Raw genomic sequence first — 24,871 nt, forward strand, 5'->3', positions numbered from 1 at the left:
TAAAATGCTTTGAAAATTTTACTTTTATATATATATATATATATATATATATATAGGGGTAGGAGGAGGTAACCCATCTGTTTAATCCAGCTAAACTAAAAGAATTGAAAACTAAAATTTCAAAAATAAAAACAACTATTAACCGAATAAAAATAGAAAATATTTTAAAAATTACTTTTCCTTTCAATTGGTTTTTGAATTTATTATAAATCAAATTTAATTTTTGAATTTCTTAGGTTCAGTTTATTTTTTTTTCAAATTAGTGCTCGCCCGTTTATAGAATGAAATTCTATGTTCGTTAGTAAAATAATATATATATATATATATATATATATATATATATATATATATATATATATATATATATATATATATAGTTCTTCAATCTGTCAACAATTAACAAGGGGAGATTATTCATATTTATAGAACTGAAAGACTCTTAAGAGACATTTTACTCAAAGTCATGTCTTTATCATAGACGTGACACAATTATTGCCTGCCATTTATATATAGGTCTGCTACTATATATACCTGATAATATTAGAAAGAACGAAATAAATAAATAAAAAGAAATATAAAGAAAAAAGAGCCCCAATAACATTTCTAGACATCAGAACAAAATATGCCAGTCCTGGGGTCATCGACAAGCGGTGTTCCAGTTATTTTAGCAGCTACCACATAATTAACTTCCAAATCCAAACATTAAACAATTTCATTACAATATCTCCCATATTAAGCCAAACCCTTCTAATATATCTGTTAGACTGCCCCTCATAAAGCCTAAACCATAATAACACAACAAAAATATCTGTTACAATATCTCCCATATTAATGTGCCAGTCTGCTTTTAGATTTTCTTGTTTTCTACTTTAAATCTAGAAGCAATTTCATCTCCTTCAGTAGCTAGCTAACCAAGTATGCTCTGAAGGTGCTTCCAACCGAATATAATCATACATAACTCCGCGAAAAGGGCCTGAACCTCTTGATTGTGTTAGATATATGGTGTTGTTTTGCCTAAGTAGAGAGCCTGGCACATTAATGCTATATAACCAGTATAATCCATGTATCCCATGCCTTGCAATGGCATTGTCTCTACCTATAAGTTTAGTTGTAAAATGTGGTCGTTTCTTGCTTGGATCATTGAACCGGACCTTTGAACACATGATTAGTTCAGATTATTAGCTACAGATTGTCCAAAATGTTTCTGTTAAAGATAAATTTGACTGTTTGCAAGGCATAGCAGATATGAAAAATAGACCATTTCTTTTACCTGTAATTCTGATGCAGTGGCTGATGCCAGGGCCATTTGGAGTGTATAGGTTCCATCTCTTTTGACATTTTCGAGTGCAAACTTAATCTGCCATGTGGTGGCTTCATATGTGTTATTTTCTGTCTTCCTGCTCAATGCGAACAATTTTAATTGGAGCTGGCAGGTTTTACCGAGTTAATGAGATGCTAGAAAGCATTAAAAGAAGATTTAAAAAGTACCTGGAAAAATGAGCAAAGAACCAATCTTGACTATAATTGCTAATTCCAACAGTGTAAATAAGATCATGTTCAGGATACAAGTCAGTGTATCTGTCCCATAGTCCATACTGTCTAAACCTGCCCATAGAATCAAAACAAGTTTTAAAAACTATTTCGCTGCGAAAGTGTGCATACTCTTACCAGTATTGGATGAAAATAAAAATCCCATTGTGTTCAAGCTTGCATCTTCCGCATAAATTTGTATAGAAACTGTGATGATTAGAGTTAATAATTACTTGTCTGGGTGATTGCTGTATAATTTGTTCTCAAGTGTTGGGCATGTGTCTGGCACAAAGAACTCAGCAGCAGTGCGATCAGGAATGCCTATTTCCCAAAGGGTTGGACCATTTCTTGGTGGCTTGTACACAAGGACACCCAATTCTATTTCACTTCCTGTATTTCAAGATGTGAACAAAATTGACTAAATCATAAAAAAATAAAAAGGGACAGTTTAATTTTTAATATTGCACTTAACACATTACCTGGTTTGACAAGGACATCAACATCATATTTCCAATCACCAATAATACCGGGAACCCAGGCATATAAGTTATAGTTACCAGCTCGAACATTTTCGATAAAGAAAAAACCCTCCCTGTTAGCTTTTGTCCAGAATTGATAACCCTGAAAAAACAAATACCAGAAATCAGCATTGCCAAATCTTCTCTTTTTCCCCTTTTCATATATATTAAAAATTTCTACCCAAGTTTCAAATTTCTTTAGAATGGCCGAATTTTTCTTTTTCTTATCAAGAAAATGTTTAGCTCCCCTTTCTTTTGTTTTGTTTTGTTTTTTTGTTTTCCTGATCCGATGCTTTACGTAAGAAATTTTGAGTAGCTGTTATTTGGAAGTATTTACAGACTGAATCGGATTTGATTAGATTTAGAGTCTATTTAATTCGGCTGATCAATAGAGCTAGCAGCTGTTGGCTGATAGCAAATAGCTGATGGTTGATAAATTAAGTTATTTAGTAGAATTTTAACGGCGGTTGTTGTTAGTATGTTAAATAACCATTAAAAGTATATTTTATTATTAAATATATTTTATTTTGTTATATTATATTCCATAGTATAAATTAATAAAAATAATTTATAATAATTAAGAATATTATATTTATTTTTTAGTTCAATTGTATTTATTATTAAAAATATTTACAAAAATTATTTTAAAAATTAAAATTAAAATTAAAATTTAAATTCTACTAATAAAAATTTCTAATTTTTAATTTCAAACACCGTAACTATAGATATTGTAATTATTTACTTATTAAGAATAATTTTAAAATAATAATTATTTATTTATTATAAAATATAAAAATTTAATTATATGAAATCAATTTAAAATAAGTTATTATTAATAAGTTTTAATAAGAATTAAGTGTCCAAAAAATTAAATAAAAAATTAAATAAGTTATTGGCTCAAAAAAAAGCTCTAAGATAAAATATGATATAATCAATAACTGTTTGTGACTAAATTAGCTATCAATTGTTGTTTCTTAAGTCTTTACCAAACGCTTTAATATAACTGTTCAGTATAAAACAACTATCAATTTAATTATATGATATCAACTTAAAATAAGTTACTATTAATAAGTTTTAATAAGGATAAAATGTCCAAAAAATTAAATAAAAAATTAAATAAGTTATCGGCTCAAGAAAAAGCTCTAAGATAAAAGATAATATAATCAATAACTGTTTGTGACTAAATTAACTATCAATTGTTGTTTCTTAAGTTTTTACCAATCGCTTTAATATAACTGTTCAGTGTAAAACAACTATCAACTACATCAAACTTCTGAATCAAATACCCACTTAAATTTTTTAAACTAAAATTCAAAATAAGCTCAGTTTGATTATTTGAACTTAAAAAATTTGATCAAATTAAGCTCATAGCTAAAATTATATAATATCTTATACGTAATTTTTGGAGGTGTTGAACTAATTAGATAAATCTCAAAAGAATAATAATCCCAATTTTATCTAAAAATAATTAAGTTTTCTTTAAATATTTTTAATTAAGTCTATAAAAGCATCCATAATGGTGCTTTTTATTTTAAAAATATAATTTATATAATAAAAAATAGTTTAAAAATATTTAAATATAAGAAATAAAATATTTTATTTAAATACAATAGAATTTTATATATTATTTTTTATCTTACTTATTTTCCATAAACATTAATAATTTTAATTTTTTCTTTTTAACTTTTACTAATAAAAATAATAAGAATTATAAATATCAATTAAATTTAATATATAAAATTTATATTGCATTTATCAAATATAGAGTAAAAAATAAAATTTAGTTCTTCATATTTAGAAAACCAAATTAACTCTCTATTTTATATTTAAATAATAAAGAATGTATTAAATTATTATTTTATAATATAATTTTAAAGGTAAAAAGATTGATGTATATAAGAGTATATTAAATGTTCTAAGAGCTTAAAGATCGGCCTTATATGGGATGCCGGCTGCTTAGATTAAAATGAAAAAAGAAAAAGAAAAAGAGAAATACAAAATAAGGAGGACAGAAGATACCTGGGTTTCTCTTTGCCAAGAGCCCACCTCTCCTGGTGGTGCCAAACCCACATAAGCAGACGCAGCCCACATTAACCTTTGATTGATGTACCTAAATTACAATTATTATACTGAATTACTGCACGTATTCCTTTTCGATAATGTCTGATTAGAGAGGGGGAAATTGCAAAAATGGTATCACCCATTACCTGTCACTTACTAACAATTGACCGGAAACAGTTCCTCGTTCATCTGAAGTAGGTAAATCCTCCGACTCAGGAAAATTGTACGGCCAGCTTTCAAATTCTATCAACATCTATTGTTCGATCTCAACAGTGTTAACTAGTTAGCATTAGTGAAGAATTACATAATAATGTACTATTGGAGTATGGCACAATTGAATTTGAATTTACAGAGTTGTGCCATAATTTGGAATTTAATATACATATATATATATATATATGGATGCACCTGTTCCTTGGCATCTTCCCAAAGTAGCAGGGGATCCTCATCATCTAAAATTGAGTTGAGATAGACACAAACTGGACCAAAAACCTTTTTCCATGGCTTTCCGTCTCTGTATTTTGTATTCAAGTCCTTCCCGGTGTAATGGGTACTAGTAAACATCTGCATATATATATACAATTAGAGCTTATTATTCTTAATTATGATAAAGATTTGATAGGATTCAAAATGTGTTGGTGACACTTACATTGAGAACAGTGGGGCCAACATGGGCAGTGAGATCTTGTTTTAAAGGACCACCTGCACGAAACTCATCACTTGGTGTGATCATCCAAAATCCCACAGGTGGATCCTCCGATATCCAACCATGCACCCTGTCCTCTCTATTCTCACTTGAGTATTGGTATTTGTCCTCCACCTGCACGTTATTAACCTTGATTGACTATTAATAAAAAATCAAAACACTCTTCTGATAGATATTGCTGTAATAACTTGACAAGAAGGTATTTAGTAAATAATATGAATTTCCCTTCTGCTTTTCTTCTTAAGGGTGCATATGTACCTCTCCTCTAAGTTTGGGATTAGCTGGATTGGTCAAGAGTACAGCTTCTTTATAGGCAAGACGCTGCCCATTGTGGCAATCTTTAGGCGTTGGCATGATCCTGTGTCTATCATCTGATACTACCATCCAGTGAAACCTGACCATTCACTATACTTTCTATTAGCATATGACATCTTGATTTAATATAACTTTCATTTATATAGAAGGTTCGTTCAACTCAATCTGAGCATCCTTTTTCCTTCTTTTCTTTTTCCCTCGTATTTCTTCACTATACTTCCAGTGTTTACTTTCTAGCAATTAAGCGATAATTTGGACATGCATATTCAATAATGTTTTGTTTCATTACTTGTCATTTTGGAGCTTGAAAACAATCCTGATCTGATCCATGTCAATGTCAGGCCACCCTTCTAATCGTTCCAATATGGTATACATGTAGATTCTTGAGCTCCCACGTCTCACTATATACCTACAGAGTATATTAAACTAGTGTTAATATAATTATACCGCAATTCATATCTGTCAGTTAAGAAAGTAATGAATTCTTACCTCTTGTCTACGTTTAGAGGTGCTGTCCAATTACCAACTGAAGCATTCCATGTTCTAGTGAATGATACCTCCACTTGGTTTTCATCTTCCATTACAACACTAAAATTGGTTCCTTTTAACCTGCATTTATGCGTTTTGGAAGCATATATAAGAAATCCAAGGAGTTATTCTTCTGAGAAAAAAATTCTATTTTGTCTCATTAGATAAATTAAGCTTCAGGAATTCAGACCCTCTTTCCTTTCTAATATTTATCTAACTAAAACAAAAAAGAAAAAGAAAAGAATCACTTGGAGCTACCTGTCATAGGATACGTGAGTTCCGGGTATGTTCCAGACAACATCCCAATACCTGATTCCATTTTGATAAAAAATTTTGTAATTAGTAAAGGACAGTAAAATATATCATTGATGTACAGTAGTTGATTTATATAAATGACCAGATGCATACATACCCTCGATTACCTTCTCCATTTTGGGTTCCAAGTACGTTATCAATTCCGTTGTACTTTATTCCGATAACATCTCCAGTTGGGTTCAACAAAGTAATTTGCAGAATGCCATTATCTATTACCATCTGAAACATAGTTTTATTAACAATATATATCATTTGCGTAATGTTTGTGTGTGTATATATAAATATTCATTGGAATGCATTCATATTATTTTTATAATAGTAACTTTAACATATTCTGAACAATTTCTTTTATTCACTATCAAATTTGAATAAAATAACAAATATAATTACTCTTTACAAAAAATTGAAAACTTAAGCAAACTTTAAAATGGAGCTATAAGTAAAATGTTTGAGACCATATAACAGAAAAAGAAAATTATGACTGTACGAAATAATATTTAATTTAACCAAATGAAACTACATATAATTAATTTACCAAATTGGATTATAGAAGAAAATGTGATAATATGCAATAACGTACTCTCCGTTGATTGTGACGATTCTTCCAGTATAGCTTAACCCCAGGAGATGAACAGTAATCAATGGGCGAAATTTCCCTGCTGTCAAATGAATTGCAAGTGTTATCTTATGGAGATAAACCCGGAGGACTGGTCATTTCTTTCGTTCCTGATAATAAAGCTACCTAGCCTTAGACATGCAAATGCTTGTAAATATAAAAAATCAAAAAATTGTTATTATAGGAGAAGCTTGATAAGAAATAATTTCATGGCAAAGGAAATGACTGATACTATCAATTCAGAGCTGAATTAATATCGAGCTATTTTTCCATATTTAAGGCTCAAAGTCAGCTCTATGTAATTGTGACAATTTTTTCTTTTCGTTCTAAAATAAAGTTTATAGGTAATGCAGGTCTGTAGACCAACCAAACAAAATGAAATTAACAATAACAGAAGGATACTATATATTCTATCATAGAAAAGTAAAATAACTGCAAATAGTTTTATTATGTTAATTTAATATATAAGGATAATATTATAATTTGCAGGCATTTGATGAAATAATGATGAACTTAGTATATGTTTATATACAACTTACCCAGAAGTAGCAGTAAATAAGCAAAACATCAACCAAGCAACCATTGCCTGGAGGCACCCAGCAAGAATACCCACCTTGCCCATTTCTTTTTACATAAGATTCCTATAAATAATCAAGAAAGAAACAAAAGAAATTCTGTTAATATGAGAGTCTTTATAATAAACAACAATTTAACCTTCGTAATGTTCTAATATTACAAAAAAGAATTAAACAGAGTCTATAGAAGATTAAGTAGAAGTGATTGAATTAAGAACAATATTCAAAATGTTCCACTATCCAACTTGCCTCTTATATTCAAATATATATCAATAGAATCGATATGGTATCTGGTTAAATATGCATCACCTCTATATACAAGGAGACAAGCAATCCTGAAGAAAAACCTTAGCCCTCTTGAGAAACTTTCAGAATATTTCCAAGGAATGAACTTCACCTATCATGGATAATATGATTTCTCTGCTTAAATTGGCAGGTGATTATAATGTTGAAAGTTTCCTTATAGCTATATATTAATGAAGTGATTAAGTTCCTTGTGCCAGATATTGACATTTCTGAAACATATGGTTTCATGCAGCGAATTTTGAAAATGAAATTTTAATTGTAGCTCCATTAATTAAACTTGATGTATATATTGGGTCGAGTTTAAATTCTTCAATTCTGAATGTTACATCTAGAGGGTAGTACTTGCTATATATAGGTGGGGTTCCTAAATCTAGATAGTGGTGTGTGCTCTGCCTTAGGTGCCATTGTTATTACAAGGATTGAACCCAGATAATCGAGGAGAGGTGCAAATTCTGATAACCACTTGGACTAAGTCTTGAGGTTGACATTTCTCAAATTTTTAATTATTCTTATAACACATATCTATTCTCTTGGACAAGGATTATGTGTTTTTTCACTGATACCACTACATCATTTACAAGTATTGAAGGAAAAAAAGTGCATTTTTGCCCCTAATGTTTAATGTAAGGAATGAATTAGCTATTTTAATTATTTTTAAATGTAAATAAGCTCTTAGAGTTTTGAAAATCTGAAATTTAAGCCCTTCCCTTCGTGTGTAGTTTATATTAATAGTTTTTGATATGTATCATGAATGTATTCTATTAATTGAATAAAATAAATTTCAATAATTTATTTTATTATTTAAAAAATCTTATTCTTAAAGTATTAATTAGAAAAGAGAAAACCTTTGGTCTCTTCTTCCTTATCACTACCACTCTTTCTATCTCTTTCTATTACCGCAACGGGCTCAAATTACTCTCACAATGCCATTTGTTTCTCATTGATTTAGTGATTTATATTGCCTTCTTCTCTTTATTTATTGAATTGCCATAACAATTAAGAAGAAATCTCACAGGGTATTCTTTTTAAAATTATTTTAGGATGAAATTTTTTTTAATAATTTTTTAAAAGATAATTTATTTATATAGTTTTTCTTTTTAAATTTTGTCAGAAAAAGATAATAAAATTATATTTAATTGTAATGATCTAGAACTAAATCACATAAGATATTGTCCACTTTGGCCTCTATTGGCCTCACGGTTTTGTCCCATTGGCGGATTCCAGAATTTTCCAAGAGGTAAGCGCGTTTAACTTTGGAATTCTTACAACTTCACAGCCAAACAATCAAAAGGCGCCTGATGTGATTAATTCAAACTCTTTATATGTATGCTATCAACCACTCTCTGCCTCGTTTCACTATGCAATTCGATTTATTCATTACCCTCGTACCTTAAAGTATTGCCATCTTAGAAGCCTACCAGAAGCCGCTCCTTGTCCAAGCATCCTATCCTTGCCTCGACATCTATTTTTCGCCCTTATCGGACCGCTTCTCTAGGCCAGGTTGTCGCTTGTGACAAGGGAAGTCTATTGGAAAACTAATTATTGGAACTTGTCGGTGAAATACGAATGTGGCTAACTTGTGCCAAACCCATATTCAATGTTGATGTCTTCACTAAGGATCGTTCACCTAATCAAGTAAAGAAACTCAACTCTAACACAGCCTTAAGAACCTTAATTATAGAGAGTTAAAAGCTATTTAATATAAATAAAAGTTTAGATTAAACTAAGTTTATAAAATACCAAGCCTTCACTTGATAAATTCACCAAGTTCATAAGAACAAAAGAAGAGAATTAACTCCAAAATAATCAATAGTCTCTTCTTTTGGAGTTAATTCTCTTCTGTTGTTCTTTACGAACTTGATGAATTTATCAAGTGAAGGCTTGGTATTTTACAAACTTAGTTTAATCTAAACTTTTATTTATGTTAAACAGCTTTTAACTCTTTATAATTAAGGTTCTTAAGTACAAGTTATTTAAGGGTCTTGTTGGGAGTTAGAGTTTTTTTGCTTGATTAAGTGAACGATCCTTGGTGAAGACATTAATATTGAATACGGATTTGACACAAGTTAGCCACGTTCGTATCAAGTAATCTCCTAGGAAGTTCTTGAATTTGTCAAGGGGACAAAACCATGAGGCCATTGGGGGCTAAAGTAAAAAATATCTCATGTGATCTAGTTCTGAGTTGTTACAAATGGTATCAGAGCAGGACCCCTCTAGTAGATGTGTAGTTCAAGGATGAACCAAGTGGAAGCTGGTGGGCATGTGACAGTCTGGCCTAGAGAAGCTCTCTGATAAGGGCGGAAAGTGGACGCGGGGCAAGCATAGAATTCTTGGACTAGGAGCGGCTTCTAGGATGACAGCACTTTAAGATACATGGATATATGAATGAATCGAATTGCACATCAAAATGAGCAGGGAATGGTTGATAACATATATGTAAAAAGTTGGAACTAATCACATGAGGTGTTTTTTGGTTGTTTGGCTGTAGTGTTATAGGAACTAAAAGTTAAACGTACTTAGTTTGGAAAAGTTTCAGGAGTAATTCTTGTATTCGCTAAAGGAAAATACCGTGAGGCTAGTGGATGTCAAAACAGATAATATCTCATATTATGTAGTTTCAGGTTTTTACACTTAAAAGATATCTAAAATTTTAACTTATATTATTATAGATTTTCTTTTTAGAATTTTATCCAAAAAAAATATTAAAAATATACCTATAAGATATCGAAATGATATTATTTTAACTTGTATTATTGTGAAATTAGCCAAACGAGATAGTTTTATCGTTTTTATTTTATATATTTATGTTTGGTATTTCTGAATTGAATAATATTATATATTCTTTTATAGCAACTAATGTCTTTTGATGATAAGAAAATGCGTGTCTAAAAAAAATAGCATAATGTACTAAAAATATACTAAAAGTGGTTTGAAGTATATGAAAATATAATTAAAATAAAATTAAAAAAGTCATTTGATGGTAATAAAAATATACTAAAAAATAAAAATAAAATTTCAAACTAATATTATAATACAGTTTAAAAAAATCATATAAATAAAATATTTTGAAAATCATGACCGTACTTTTGTAAAAAAACCCAATAATTAATGGCTAAGCGGGTATGATTGAATTTAGTAAAAAGGGTATTATGATACATGGGCTGATCAACTGAATCAACGGGTGAGGAGGATCCTCGCCATCTCCATTGTGAAAGTGAATCAACGGCTGTGGAATTTTATGGTTGATTTTGAAATGAGGTTGCATTTGAGTTTTTTTTTTTTTTTATTTTGATCAGAAGAAAAAAGAAGAAGAAGCCCGTGAAAAATTTTGAGTGGTTGGAGATCTTAGATTTTGGTATGGTGAATGAGATTCATGGTTTTTTCATATAATTTAGTGTGTTTGCATAGGTGTATTTAAACGAGTCTATTCGTTTGGATAAGTTATATTATAATATTATATTTTTATTTTTATTCCAGTAAAAATCATATTAATAAAAAAAAAATTTATGACAAAAACCGGTGATAATAACTTAGATATTGTGTGTATATTCATTAAAATTTCTTTATAATAATAATTTATATAGAAATAATTTTTATATAATTATAAAATATTTTGATTTTAATTTAAACTAATAATAAATAAAAAATAAATTATTTATTGTGATAAATTATAAATTAAATTCGAAATGACTATTAAATTAAATTAAAAATTAAAAATAATTATTATTAGATTAAACTACTGAAGTCATTAAATGACCCAAATTTAGACATCCAATGTATCATGCTAAACATGAAAGAAATAGATAGGGATAATATAATGAATTAATTAGAATGCAGTAATTTACAAATTTCGTCTTTTTTTTTAACGTTACCAATTTTGATTCTTATTATTAGATTTAAACATATAGACAAAAGTAAGTTACATATGATTAAAAACTAAACTGTAGATGATGTATTTAATATCAAAGGTGCAATATTCAGTAATTTAATTATATGAAAGCTGACTATTAAATTTGTATTTTCTCATTTTCTTTTTGGTTGAAAAAATGAAAATATAATACAAAACATAGAATAAATAAAATAATATGGATTATTTAATTCTTTATTCCAACACTATCATCCCTTCTTAAATAAATGAAAAATATGTTTATATTCCTTATTAGAGAAATATTGTTCAATTGAACATGATTTTTCATGGCAACTCATTCCAAAGATGCAAAAGAATAAAACTATATTATCTTAGAAAAACTAAAAATTAATTGGTAGTTTATCTTCTTTTTCTTTTGGATACAAAAGCCTCATATTGAATAACTTTATTTGACCAAATTGCATTTAAAAATAGTAGCATAAAATCAATGGTACTTACTTTCTAAATTATCAAGCACATGGAGAGCAACCATAAAGAATGAATGAAAAATGATGTAATATATAGTTCTTGGATGGATGTACATTTTAAGATCATTATATTGATATTTAAATAGATAAAATATTGAGATTTAGAAATAACAAAGTTGCCCTTTTAGACTTTACTGCACCATCACATTAGTAAGGATTAATTGAGAGCAAATGATAATAGAAATTGCAGTGAATAAACTAAATTATTGGAAAATTTGAGAAATAGAAAAATATAAAACCTCTACATTCAATCTCAACAAGTAGAGCACAATTAAAAAATTATTTATTTTAATCTACATTAGTTATTATTTGGATTGTTATAAATATAATAAATTAGATTAGATTATACAACATTATTAATTGATACACATTTCATTTTTACTGAATGTGTCTGTCAATTATGTAATAGAATTAATCTACTAATCTTCTTCTTTTTTTTTTTTTTTTTTGGAAATGAGAAATATTAAATCCATCAATTTGAGCTTTGATTCCAATTGCAGATGTGCAAAGTCAATTTCTCATCAGATTCAAGATCAAATGCCTTCTTTCCAATAATATACAGTACTGAAGGTAGCATTCTAAGCCATACTTCATTCAGCTACATATGGATATTAACTTCTAATTTACTATACATGAAGATGGCAAACTAAATCTAAGAAAAGGAAAACCTCAGTAGTTACGGACATTGAGGTCAATCCCATGTAGTGCATGTGCATGCCTAGGCATTGAACTTGGAGTTGGCTTAAGGAATTAATTAATGGAGACCCCTTTTAAGAATGACATACAGTTAAGGCTGTTTTAATATGGTTTCAATTGCAGAAACTTAATGAGTAAAAAGAAAAGAAAAGAAAAAAAGCAAATTGGAATATGATAACACATTTTGAAACATATCCTAACGTTTAAGTACTGTCCATGCATTTAATTAAACCCATGTTTGATCTTATCTTAATAACTAATAAATTCTTCAGATTAATATTAACCTACAATGATTTAGGTTCATCCTTGCTTATGCCTATTTTCTATATCATTTCAAACGTTGACACTGTAGTGGTGGAACCTTGGCAAACAAAATTTTATAGCTGGTATCTGACACTTGGGCATCAAGGTATATCCCGAAAGGCTAGCACAAGTACATATATCAATTAAGTTTATGCAAGAACTCTGCGATAGTTCAGCTAGCTGCATGTGCTTGGATTTTTTCTCTCTTGCAATGACTATCTTCTTCTGTCATTCTCTTTTGTTCCTTAGCTTTCTTCTTCTTTTTTCTCCGCCTGCTAATTCTGTTAACTTCACAATACCTCGCTTCAATAATGAGGCATCTAATATACAGTATCAGGGTGATGCAGCGCCTTCTGTTGGTGCTGTTGAGTTAATTAGCCAGCTTGCTTATCTATGTAGAGTGGGTTGGGTCACCTATGGTGAAAGCGTCCCGCTATGGGACTCGACTACAGGAAAGCTTTCTGATTTCTCTACTCATTTTTCCTTCATTATTGACACTCAAGGTCGCTCCACTTATGGTCATGGCATTGTATTCTTTCTTGCTCCTGTTGGATTTCAAATCCCTCCAAATTCTGCTGGTGGATTCTTAGGCTTATTTAACACTTCAACAAGTGATTCTTCTAAAAATCAAATTGTTACTGTGGAATTCGATTCGTTTTCGAATGAAGAATGGGATCCTCCAGTTGGGCATGTTGGTATCAATAACAATTCTATTGCTTCAGCTGTTTATACTCCTTGGAATGCTAGTTTTCATAGCGGAGATATTGCTGATGCTTGGATTACTTACAATTCCATCACAAAAAATTTGTCAGTATTTTGGACTTATAAGGAAACATCAAATCCTGGAGAGAACTCCAGTCTGTCTTACATTATTGATTTGATGAAAGTTTTACCTGAGCAGGTCACTATTGGCTTCTCAGCTGCAACAGGTCAAAATGGAGCACGACATAGTCTTCAATCTTGGGAGTTCAGTTCGAGCTTGGTTGTAAAAGGAAAACATGGAAACGAGTTAAAGAAAACACAAGTAATTGTTGGTGTTTCAGCTTCAGTTTCAGGATGTCTTCTAATAGCAGCTGCTGTTATTCTAGCCTTGGTGATTTCACGGAGAAGAAAGCAGATTATGAAGAAGAAAAGAGCAGAGGTTGCAGGGATATCTTCCATTTATGAAGACCTTGAAAGAGGAGCAGGACCAAGAAAGTTTTCTTATGAAGATCTTGTTACAGCAACCAACAACTTTTCTGGCGTTAGAAACCTAGGCGAAGGAGGGTTTGGTGCTGTTTACAAAGGGTATCTAAATGACATAGATATGGCAATTGCTGTGAAGAAATTTTCAAGAGGGTCTAAACAGGGTAAGAAGGAGTACATTACAGAAGTGAAAACAATTAGCCAACTGAGACACAGAAATCTGGTGCAACTTATAGGTTGGTGTCACGATAGAGGGGAGTTTCTACTTGTATATGAATTCATGCCAAACGGTAGTCTTGATTCTCACCTCTTTGGCAAGAAAAGTCCCCTTTCTTGGGCTGTCAGGTACAAGATATCTCTTGGATTGGCGTCCGCATTACTTTATCTACATGAAGAATGGGAACAGTGTGTAGTGCATCGAGACGTAAAATCAAGCAATGTAATGCTAGATTCCAGTTTCAATGTCAAGCTTGGTGATTTCGGGCTAGCAAGATTAATGGATCATGAGCTTGGTCCTCAGACAACAGGGTTGGCAGGAACATTAGGCTACTTGGCTCCAGAATACATAAGCACAGGAAGAGCTAGTAAAGATTCCGATGTATATAGCTTTGGAGTTGTTTGTTTAGAAATCGCTAGTGGAAGAAAGGCAATTGATCAGATTGAACAAAAATCTGGAATTTGTCTGGTAGAATGGATATGGGATCTTTATGGATGTGGAAAGATTCATTGTGGTATAGACAAGAGGCTTCAAATAAATTTTGATGAAAAAGTAGAACGATTGGTGATTGTTGGATTATGGTGTGCCCACCCTGATTCTAGTGCAAGGCCATCTATAAGACAAGCAATTCAAGTTCTAAATTTTGAAGCTGAGATTCCTGATCTTCCTGCTAAGATGCCTGTTCCTGCTTTCTATGCGCCTTCTCCATCAGTTTATTCTGGTGAACCTTCTATTACTAATTCAAGCATTGCAGTGGGTCGTTAATGTACGATATCAGCTTGTTTAGTGACGCACCGTTGATCATTAATTTGGGTCTTAATTGTTTGTGCTGTTGTGATTTTATACTATTTTTTCTTGCAGTTATTCAAAATTTTATGTTATGTACAGGAGCATATGCTATTAATGACTTAAATTTTCCATTAATTATATTAGTCCGAGCCCATAAATTACTTGTTTCATATACACTTGAACCGCCATTGACTTGCAAGTGTTGAATTGTTTCTTGCGCTCCAGTTAAGAATTTGACATTGGCATATGGCGACAAGTTTCTTCTTTGGCATTATGATTTGTGACTTTTTTCTATTTGATTTAAAAATTTAAGAATAGCAAGATAACTTTTTTTTTCTTTTATTATTTTATCGTGTATATTCATAGATATGACCAATAAAAAAAAAAAAGATAAGAGTTTACTGAATATCTTTAAAATTTACAGGTCTAAATATTATTTTTAAATTTATACTTTTTATATGATGTACCACATAAATTTTATGTCTCTTTTTATTTCTTCTATTTTGTTATCCAACCTACTATTTCCAAATAAATTCTATGTGACAAATTCTGATCATGTTGCAACGAATCTAGGGAATGGCCTGCTGAGTTAGAGTCCCAAGAGAAAAAAGTATCCTCGATCTTTTTCCATAGAAATTTTAATAGTTTAAATGAAAGCATCTTTTTAGTATATACTTTCTTTTCTTTCATATTTGGAACAAATCCTTTTTTTAATTATTTAATTTACAAACAAGTTTTATTTCGGAAAGAATTTATACATTTAGTCATTTTTTTGATAAAATATATGTTTAATTATTCAATATATTAACAATACAATGTATTTCAAAATTATATAACAAATTTTAGTGAAGGCCAAAATTAATCTTTATTGATTTAAAATATATTTGTATTTTTCTCACTCTTTTATATATATATATATATATATATATAAGTTTATTTCATATAAAAGTTATATGAAATAAGTTTAAGATTTTATTAAAATGAAATAATTATGGTTAAAGTTTAAGATTTTATTAAAATGAAATAAGTTTATTTCATATAAAAACTTTGCTAAAACAACCTTTTTATTAGCAATGCGCAGCCGTTAGTGCGGTAAGGCATCTCTTAAAAAGGCACTTATAAATCCTTATAGAATTACAATAATTTATATACTATGCTTTTCTATATATGTTTTGATTAGAAAAAAATAAAATTGTTACATTAAATTATTATCTTTCTTGTATTAGGATTATGATTACTAATTTAGTGTGGTTATATAAACCTTAGAAGAATAAATAATAAAGTGTTATAACTTTTGCTTAAACCATGGAGTGTACAGCTCAAAACTTCTATACAATTTATCCAAAAGATCTTCTCTAATTTCCTAGTCAGTTTACAAACTATAGCAAAATATTATTGACTCAGATTTCGCTAATAGTAAACTCTTAAGAGAACCCTCTAGCCTTCTGCTCTCCTTATCGAGATGAAAACATTCAGATTATGTGAATATATTCAAGAATCTCTTAAGACCAATATGAAATTACTATTAAACATTTTAGAAAAGACAAGAGTCTCTTGCATTAGATTTCTTGAAAAATCATGATAGAAAAATTGATCATCTTAGTCATGTTTCTAATCTTTAAAATAACAAGTATGATAATAGTTTCACTAAGAAACATATCAAGAAGATAATTAGATTAATTCGTAATAGTATCCTATAATGATTCAAGAGAGAAAGAATACATAGCGGAAGCGTACCTTTAGAATCTATAATAATTTGATTAAAGGGTGATGAACTTGACTAAATTGTTGAGAGATGAACTTGATGGGTTGTGTTCTTCCAATTATAGAATTTCTTTAGATTTTCTTAAGTTATCTCTTCTGATGGGGATGAATAAGAATTTATAGATTTTCTACAATTACGGACTAGAATTCTTTGTAAAGTCATGACTCTTGATCATAACTCTTTATAAAGTTATAACTCTTGATTATAATCCTTTATAAACTTATGACTCTTGATCATAAATTTTTATATTTTAATAATTCTATTTTGGCCCCTCATCAAATTAGAATATTGCTTATGGTATCTATAAAATACTTTTCATATCAAGTTGTGCCATTAGCCATAAAACTCTACCAATTAGATCACTTTAATTTTGGCTAAATAAATAATAGCTTTACACATTTAATTATAATATTTGTAGCCCAATAAATTTTCTAACAAATCAAGCTACTTTAATTGCAAAGAACATTTCTCTTCTATGTTGAATTGTAGACTAAAGTTTTTCAATTCTTACAATGGCTTGATTTATCTACAAGAATTAGTTCTTGTCTATCTTTCAGATTATTCTAGTAAGGCAATATATAGTTATGAAGAAGTTCTACATGTAGTAGATCCGGTGACAGGTGATTATATTACTCTTCTATCATGGTTGGGAACTGTATGAATATGTACTTGGATTCTATCATAATAATAATCAATACAAGGCAATTAGAATTTCATATACATTTGGTAAAAATAGATATAGAGATGCCACTAATGATAATTCACAAGCTCGTATTTACACTCTTGGGTCTAGTACTGATTCTTTGAGAAGAATTGAGAATGTCCCTTTCGGTGTATTCATTAGTTTTTTCTTAGGAAAATAATGATGTTTAATTTTGAAAATGAGAAATTTAAACCTATTCCATTGCCTTACCATGACTATGATGAAGATACATGGATAAACATTGGAGTGTTTAAAGACTCGATCTTTATATCTAAGCATGTCGATTATGGGTATGATTGTAAAGCTGTTGAGATATGGATGATGAAAAAGTATATTGTGAAATCTTGGGTCAAAGTGCCTATCTTAGAAAAGACTATATGCTTGAGAGGTTTCTTTAGATTCTTAGGATTATTAAGTTCTTTAAGAATGGGGATATTTTGTTATTTAATGAGTTGGATTGGGTTCTATATAACCATGAGAGAAAAAATACAAAAGGTCAGACATTCCTCCAAGAGTTGAATCTTATTTTAGTGAAAGTACAAGAGTTGATGTCATTAATCATGATCTAAGCTTTGCTTCACTGAGAGATATGATGGTGGAAAACAACTTGAACATTATAAATGCAAGATTAAGACATTGAATTGGCAGATGAGGTAGTTAATTAGGTTGTTCTTATATCATCTAAATTTATATCTTTGTTACTTTTCTTTTTTTAATTAGTAATGGATTCAATGATTGATACCTAGTTTTTTTTTATTTTACTTATTATATAACTTAATTAATGTCATAACTCACGAAACTAATCTTTAAGAAAAGTGCTAATTGCATGTGTTGGTAATTATTTAAGAGAAGTTGTTTCATAGATCTAATGATAATATGCTCTAAAAGATGACATTTAACTCAATACTTTTACACTAAGATGATAATATTGATTGAAAAAGTGATTGTACAAATAACATAATCTCATATTAAGTATTACCATAAATTAGTATGAAGTGTAGGATTAAACAATATTTTCCATATTAATATATGAAAATCAAACAATAGAATAAATAAATACCATTTTCCATAGTAATAAACAAGCCGTATTATAATGGTAGCGAGCAGTGTATGTTAAGGTGAGCAGATTTGTGAGTTGTGAGAGATCTTAAATACTCAAAAGATCAAACTTTCATATATGTTAATTGTATTTTTAACATAATTGAGTAACTAATCATTGATGCTTGAAATTATAAACACAAAATTATAGTGTTTAATGATATTTTTAAGTTGTTTAAGCTTTGATGCAGCTATGTGGTTTTTCTGAATATAATCTTGTTCATTTTTATGTTGGTTTTCAATGCCATAATATGGTTCTCTTCTTGATTTTTAGCTTTTATAATAGTTTCTAATGACCTGTTAATTAAAACACTCATCTCAATATAGTGATGGTTGATGTTGCTTTATGGATTGTAACTTGGGATGTTTTAGTTTACTTGGATTTCCATCAAAATCATGCCAAGGACTGATTGTATTATCATACTTTTTTTTGTCCATAACTTTTAGAAAGATAGTGGTTAATAAAGAATAATAAACAATTTCATTATTAAAAAAGTTAATGGTCTTTATAGAATTTTATTTAATGGAGTGTGTTCTTTAGAAGTTTATATTGATAGGCCGTCATATGGAAAAACCACTCTTATTATGAACTCAAAAGAATAAATTTACTTAAAATTTCCTAAGCCCAAATCAAAAGAATAAGAACGAAATCAATAACACTGTTGTAACAATTGGATAAAATACTAAAATGATCATTACATACATATTAAAAATGCTTTGATATTACATATGTTATTAATGTCTTGAATTGCTAATTAATTATATTAGTCCGAACTAGTGAACTTTTTTCTCATATACATCTGAATTTCCATCGACTTGCAAATATTGAATTATTTCTCACTAATGCTTAGTAACCATCTAGTTTGATTTGCAGCTAAGAATTTGACATTAGCATGGCCATAAGTTTCCTCTTAGTGACTTGTGAGTTCTATTCTCCTATTTAAGAATCTTGAGAATTGTATGATATAACTTTTTTTGAACTTAGTCCTTCATTTAGACTTGACAAAGTTTTCTTTTGATTTTTTTATTATTTAATTGTGTATATTCAAATTTTTTAAATTTATAGGTCTAAATATTATCTTTCAGATTTGTACTCGTGAGTTAACTCTTTCGTTGATATACAACATAAACTTTATGCTTCTTTTTTTCCTCTAGTTTGTTGTCAAACTTATTATTTTTAAATAAATTATTTCATAATTAAAAATTGTAAAGTATATAATGTGATAAATCCTAGTTATGCTGCATTTTTTGAGTTTACAAATAATTTTTATTAGTAATTTGCAACAATTAATGCATTAGTATATCTGTTAAAGACATATACAGATCTATATAGTATTAAAATAACTTATATCTTATGCTATTTTGATTAGGCAAAGATATTCTTATATTAAATGATTATCCTTCTTATATTAGGATCATGGCTACCATTTTAGTGTGCTTATATAAATCTTAGTAGAACAAATAACAAAATACTATAACTTTTACTTAAACCATATGGCGTGCTATATCTTCGAACTCCCATACCATATTATCCAAAAGATCTTCTCCAAACTTCGACTCTAAATTGTGCAGTTTAGTTTGCAAACTATGACCAAACAATTTTTTCAAATTTAGCTAATGATAAATTCTCAAGAAAACCTTCTTCTGCTACTCCTTGTCGAGACCAAAATATTCAATTTATATAAATATATTCAAGATTCTTAATATGAAATCACCATTAGAAACTGTAGAAAAGATAAGAGTATTATGCATTGAATTACTTGGAAAATCAAGCTACTTCCATTGCAAAGCACGCTTCACTTCTAGGTTGAATTGTAGACTAAAATTTATCATTTCTTACAATGGCTTAATTTATCTACAAGAATTAGTTCATGTCTATCTTCTGGATCGTTCCAGTAAAGCTATAAGTAGTTATGTAGAAGTTTTATGAATAATAAATCCAATAATAGGTGATTACATTACTCTTGCACTATTAAGGAAAGAATTGGGTTGGAAATTTGTATGAATGTATTTTTGGATTCTATATAAGAGTAATTAATATAAGGAAATTAAGGATGATACTGATGATAATTGGCAAGATCATGTTTACACTCTTGGGTCTAGTATTTATTCTTTGAGAAGAATTAAGGATGTCCCTTCCTTTGAAAAAAAAAATTCTTCTAAGCCTTTTTCTAATAGATTTGCTATTGAATGTTTTAATTAGTTTTTTCTTAGGGAAATAATGGCGTTTGATTTTAAAAGTGAGGATTTTAAATCTATTGCATTACCTCATCATGATTATAATGAGGATACATGGATAAATATTGGAGTTTTTAAAGACTCGACCTTTGTATCTAAGCATGTCGATTATGGGTATAATTATGAAGCTATTGAAATATGAATGATGAAAGAGTATGGTGTTGTGGAATTTTGGGTCAAAGCGCTTGTCTTAGAGAATACTATATACTTTTGAAAGGTTGCTTTTGATATCTTAAAGCAATTAAGTTTTTTGAGAATGGTGACCTTATGTTGTTTAATGAGTTGGATTGACTCATGTATAACCATGAGATAAAAATACAAAATATGTTAGGTATTTCTTCAAGGTTGATTCTTGTTTCAGTGAAAATATAAGAGTTGATGTCATTAACCATGATCCAAGCTTTGGTTCACTCACATGATGGTGGGAAACAACTTGAAGGTTTTAAATGTTAGATTAAGAAAGTAAATTAAAAAATGAGGTTGTTAGTTAGATTGTTTTATATCATCTAATTTCTTTTTATCTTTGTTAGTTTTTTTTATTAATTAGTATTGGATTATATGATTGATATCTAGTACTCTTTCATTTTTTTAATTATTGTGTAACTTAATTAATATCATGATCTACTAAATCAATTTTTGACAAAAGTGCTAATTGCTCTTACTGGTTTCAGCTTTGATGGGTTTTATGGCATTGTCATTTAATCTCTAATTGTTGTGATGGTTGATGTTGCTCTATATGTTATAACTTGGGATGTTTAGTTTACTTGGAATTTCCATTAGAATCGTGTCAAAGAGTAATTGTATTATTGTACATCTTGTATGGTCACTTTAAAAAGATCATGATGAATAAGGAATTACCAACAATTTTATTATTGTAAGAGTTGGTAGACGTTGTAGAATTTTATTTAACAAAATATGGTCTTTAGAAGTTTATATTTATAAGTTGTCATAGGAAAATCACACTTGTTATTATTTCCAAAGAATAAATTTACTTAAAATGCCCTAAACCCAAATCAAAATAATAAGAACTAAACCAACAACATTGTTATGGTAATTGGTTTATGTTATATTAGTTATATTGTATATTAGTTGTCTTTGTCAATATTTAGGCTAATTATATAGGTTAATATAAATATTAATTTTACATTCCTTTTTTGGTTTTGTCTTATATGTTATATACTAGGTTGTATATTATTCATTTATATACGCAATAATACAAGTTTTCTCCATTAGTTTTGTCTTTTTCCTTTATCAATTTTATAATTTTTTATTCACAACAAACTGTTTTAAGCCCTCACCAACTATTCCACCTTTGTTTCTTTTTTCCTAAAAAAAAAATCATGTCTACTGCTGAAGGATGATCAAAGGAATCTAGATCTTTTGAGATTATTTTGAATGGCACAAACTATGTCACTTGGTTTCAAGCTATAACTAGTTTTCTTAAAGGAAGGAAATTATAGAGAATTGTCACTAGAGATATTAAATCTCTCGTACAAGGCAAGAAAGAATTTAATGATAAATCTAAAGAACATCTTGAAGACTCGGATTGCAAAAATCATCAGATTATTACATAGTTTAAGAATACATCGATTGTTGTAATGGAAGAATTTGGATAATATGAATATGGCAAAGAATTTGGGACAACGTTAAAGAAGTATGCGATAAGAGATCTGACTTTCTGCTATCGCCTTCGAAGCATTTTATGTTGCATGACTCAAGAGCCAAGGCAGTATATCTGAGATTTTTATGAACAAACGTGTTTTATTTGGGATTAGATTGCTTTATCTGAACCTATTTAGGAAATTATAGAAAATGCACAAAAATCTCAATAATATAGGAATGAAGATTGATTGATTTAATTTTTTATGGCCTTACGAGATGAATTTGGACATACATGTGCTTCTCTGCTCATACACTACCATTGCCAACTCTTGAACAAGCTATTGCTCAATTAGTTTCAGAAGAAACTTATTTAGGTTATCTATGCATTCAGCATGGTGATGCAGTTATGGTAGTCCCTGATGCTCACTTTACTCCTATAATGGTTACAACTATTACTTCATCTAAGGTGGATCGAATAGCTATATTTCTGTTAATATAAAAAAAATTTGGTCATCATATTTCAGAGTGTCGAAAGCTTCATAATTTGCCATCTGAAACCAAAGAACGCAAACAACTACAAGAAACATGATCTAAACGAGTATGCCAAACATGTAAAAGAATATAAGTAGATGATGCAACAATAATTGATGGAGAACTAACACGATGAAAATCAAGCTCAAACAATCTTCCAACTTCGCACCATGTCCTAATGATTTGTTTGGTCTGTGGATCCTGAACAACACAACCAAAAGAGGAAAAATGAACCTCAAAACCCATATCACATAATTGACCAACCGATAACAAATTTAAATTGACTTAAGACACATAACAAAAGTATCGATCTCCAAAACTCATGAGAGAGCACTAAAACACAAAACAAAATGCTAATCTTCAAAGTTCATGAGAGAGCACCAAGACACAAAATAAAGGATCTATCTCCAAAGCTCATTAGAGAGCACCAAGGTACATAACAAAGTGTCAATCTCCAAATCTCATGATAGAACACTAAGTCACATAACAAAGTATAAATCTTTAAAGCTCATGAGAAAGCACCAAGACACATAACAAAACGTCGATCTCCAAAGCTTATGAGAGAGCATTAAGGCGCATAACAAAGCACCAGTCTCCAAAGCTCATGATAGAGCACCAAGACATATAACAAAGCGTCAGTGTCCAAAGTTAATGAAAGAGCACCAAGGCACATAGCAAAATGACGATCTCTAAAGCTCATGAGAGAGCACCAAGGCACATAACAAAGCGTCGATATCCAAAGCTCATGAAAGAGCACCAAGGCACATAACAAAGCATCGATATCCAAAGCTTATGATAGAGCACCACGACACATAATAAAGTGTCGATTTTCAAAGCTCATGAGAGAGCACCAAGGCATAGAAATAAGTGGTTACTAGAAATGGATAGAAATAAGTGTAGAGATTTTAGACTGAAATAAGGTAGAATCAGATGTCATATGGTTACAACATATTGTATCAAAAAACCAAAAAGATTTACCCATTGTGACAGACATGGCAGAAGATAAGTGGTTACTAGAAATGGACAAATGAAGATTTAGAAAGGCTTGAAGCTCATGCAAAGAAAATGACACATCAGATGGTGAGAAGTCCATAATTGTATTTTAATTAGGGGTATTGGTTGTGACTTAGGCAACGAATAGTGGAGTATTTATAAATTGCGAAGATTTAGATTGAACAATAGTAGAGCTAGAAGATTATTTTTGGGGCTAATAGTCACTTCTTCTTCTAGTGGATACTCTGTCTCTAAAGGTAAGTATGCTTCAGATCTAATTTATCGCAAGAATAACGGATAATAAAATTACTTCTACACCTCTTAAGGCTAATGTTCATCTTACTCCAACAAATGGTATATTTCTTTTTGATGTCATTCGCTACAGACAGTTGGTTGGTAGTTTGTTCTATTTCACCATCACCCGTCCTTACATTGCCTAAGTAGTATATATAATCAGTCAATTTATGTTTGCTCCTTGTACCACTCATTATGCAGTTGTTCTTCACATCCTTTGTTACATCAAAGGAACTCTCTTTAATGGTCTATATTTTCCTGCTTATTCGTCTTTACAACTCCATGCTTTATCAGATGTTGATTGGGCTGGTGACCGAATTGATAGGCGCTTAACTAGAGGATTTTATTTTCTTTTAGGTAATTCTTTAATTTCTTAGAAAAGTAAGAAACAAACAGTGGTTTTTTGCTCTAGTACTAAAGCAAAATATAAAGCTATTGTTGATATCATTGATGAACTTCTTTGGCTTTGGTGTTTGTTAGAGGATATGTGCTTTGTTCATTATAGTTCCACTACTCTTTATAGTGATAACCAAAATGCAATAAAAATTGCACACAATAATGTTTTTCATTAGCTCACCAAACATGAAACTGA

The 24,871-nt window shown here is 29.7% G+C and overlaps 2 protein-coding genes across 3 annotated transcripts; one reads left to right on the plus strand and one right to left on the minus strand.

The window, feature by feature from the left end:
* Positions 1-449: 449 nt before the first annotated feature.
* LOC8270252 (rhamnogalacturonate lyase) lies at positions 450-7,706 on the minus strand. 2 transcript variants are annotated; one of them, XM_015724205.2, is made up of 17 exons: positions 7,474-7,706; positions 7,129-7,230; positions 6,554-6,632; positions 6,071-6,192; positions 5,917-5,967; positions 5,620-5,739; positions 5,420-5,539; positions 5,074-5,209; positions 4,759-4,929; positions 4,518-4,673; positions 4,256-4,362; positions 4,068-4,158; positions 2,010-2,151; positions 1,764-1,920; positions 1,489-1,605; positions 1,271-1,397; positions 450-1,151 (listed from the first exon to the last, which is right to left on the minus strand). In XM_015724205.2, the coding sequence occupies exons 2-17, from the start codon at positions 7,209-7,211 to the stop codon at positions 897-899; spliced, it is 2,034 nt and encodes a 677-aa protein (XP_015579691.1). In that variant the 5' UTR covers positions 7,212-7,230; positions 7,474-7,706; the 3' UTR covers positions 450-896. The 2 variants fall into 2 exon arrangements, with proteins under 2 accessions (XP_015579691.1, XP_048232283.1); XM_048376326.1 differs by lacking the exon at positions 7,474-7,706 and having other exon boundaries at positions 6,554-6,699.
* On the plus strand, positions 7,272-15,422 carry LOC8270253 (L-type lectin-domain containing receptor kinase IX.1). Its single transcript, XM_002527184.3, has 2 exons — positions 7,272-7,312; positions 13,114-15,422. The coding sequence occupies exons 1-2, from the start codon at positions 7,272-7,274 to the stop codon at positions 15,029-15,031; spliced, it is 1,959 nt and encodes a 652-aa protein (XP_002527230.3). The 3' UTR covers positions 15,032-15,422.
* Positions 15,423-24,871: the final 9,449 nt, after the last annotated feature.

Source organism: Ricinus communis, chromosome 7 (genome assembly GCF_019578655.1).
Source record: "Ricinus communis isolate WT05 ecotype wild-type chromosome 7, ASM1957865v1, whole genome shotgun sequence".
In the NCBI taxonomy this organism is placed as follows: domain Eukaryota; kingdom Viridiplantae; phylum Streptophyta; class Magnoliopsida; order Malpighiales; family Euphorbiaceae; genus Ricinus; species Ricinus communis.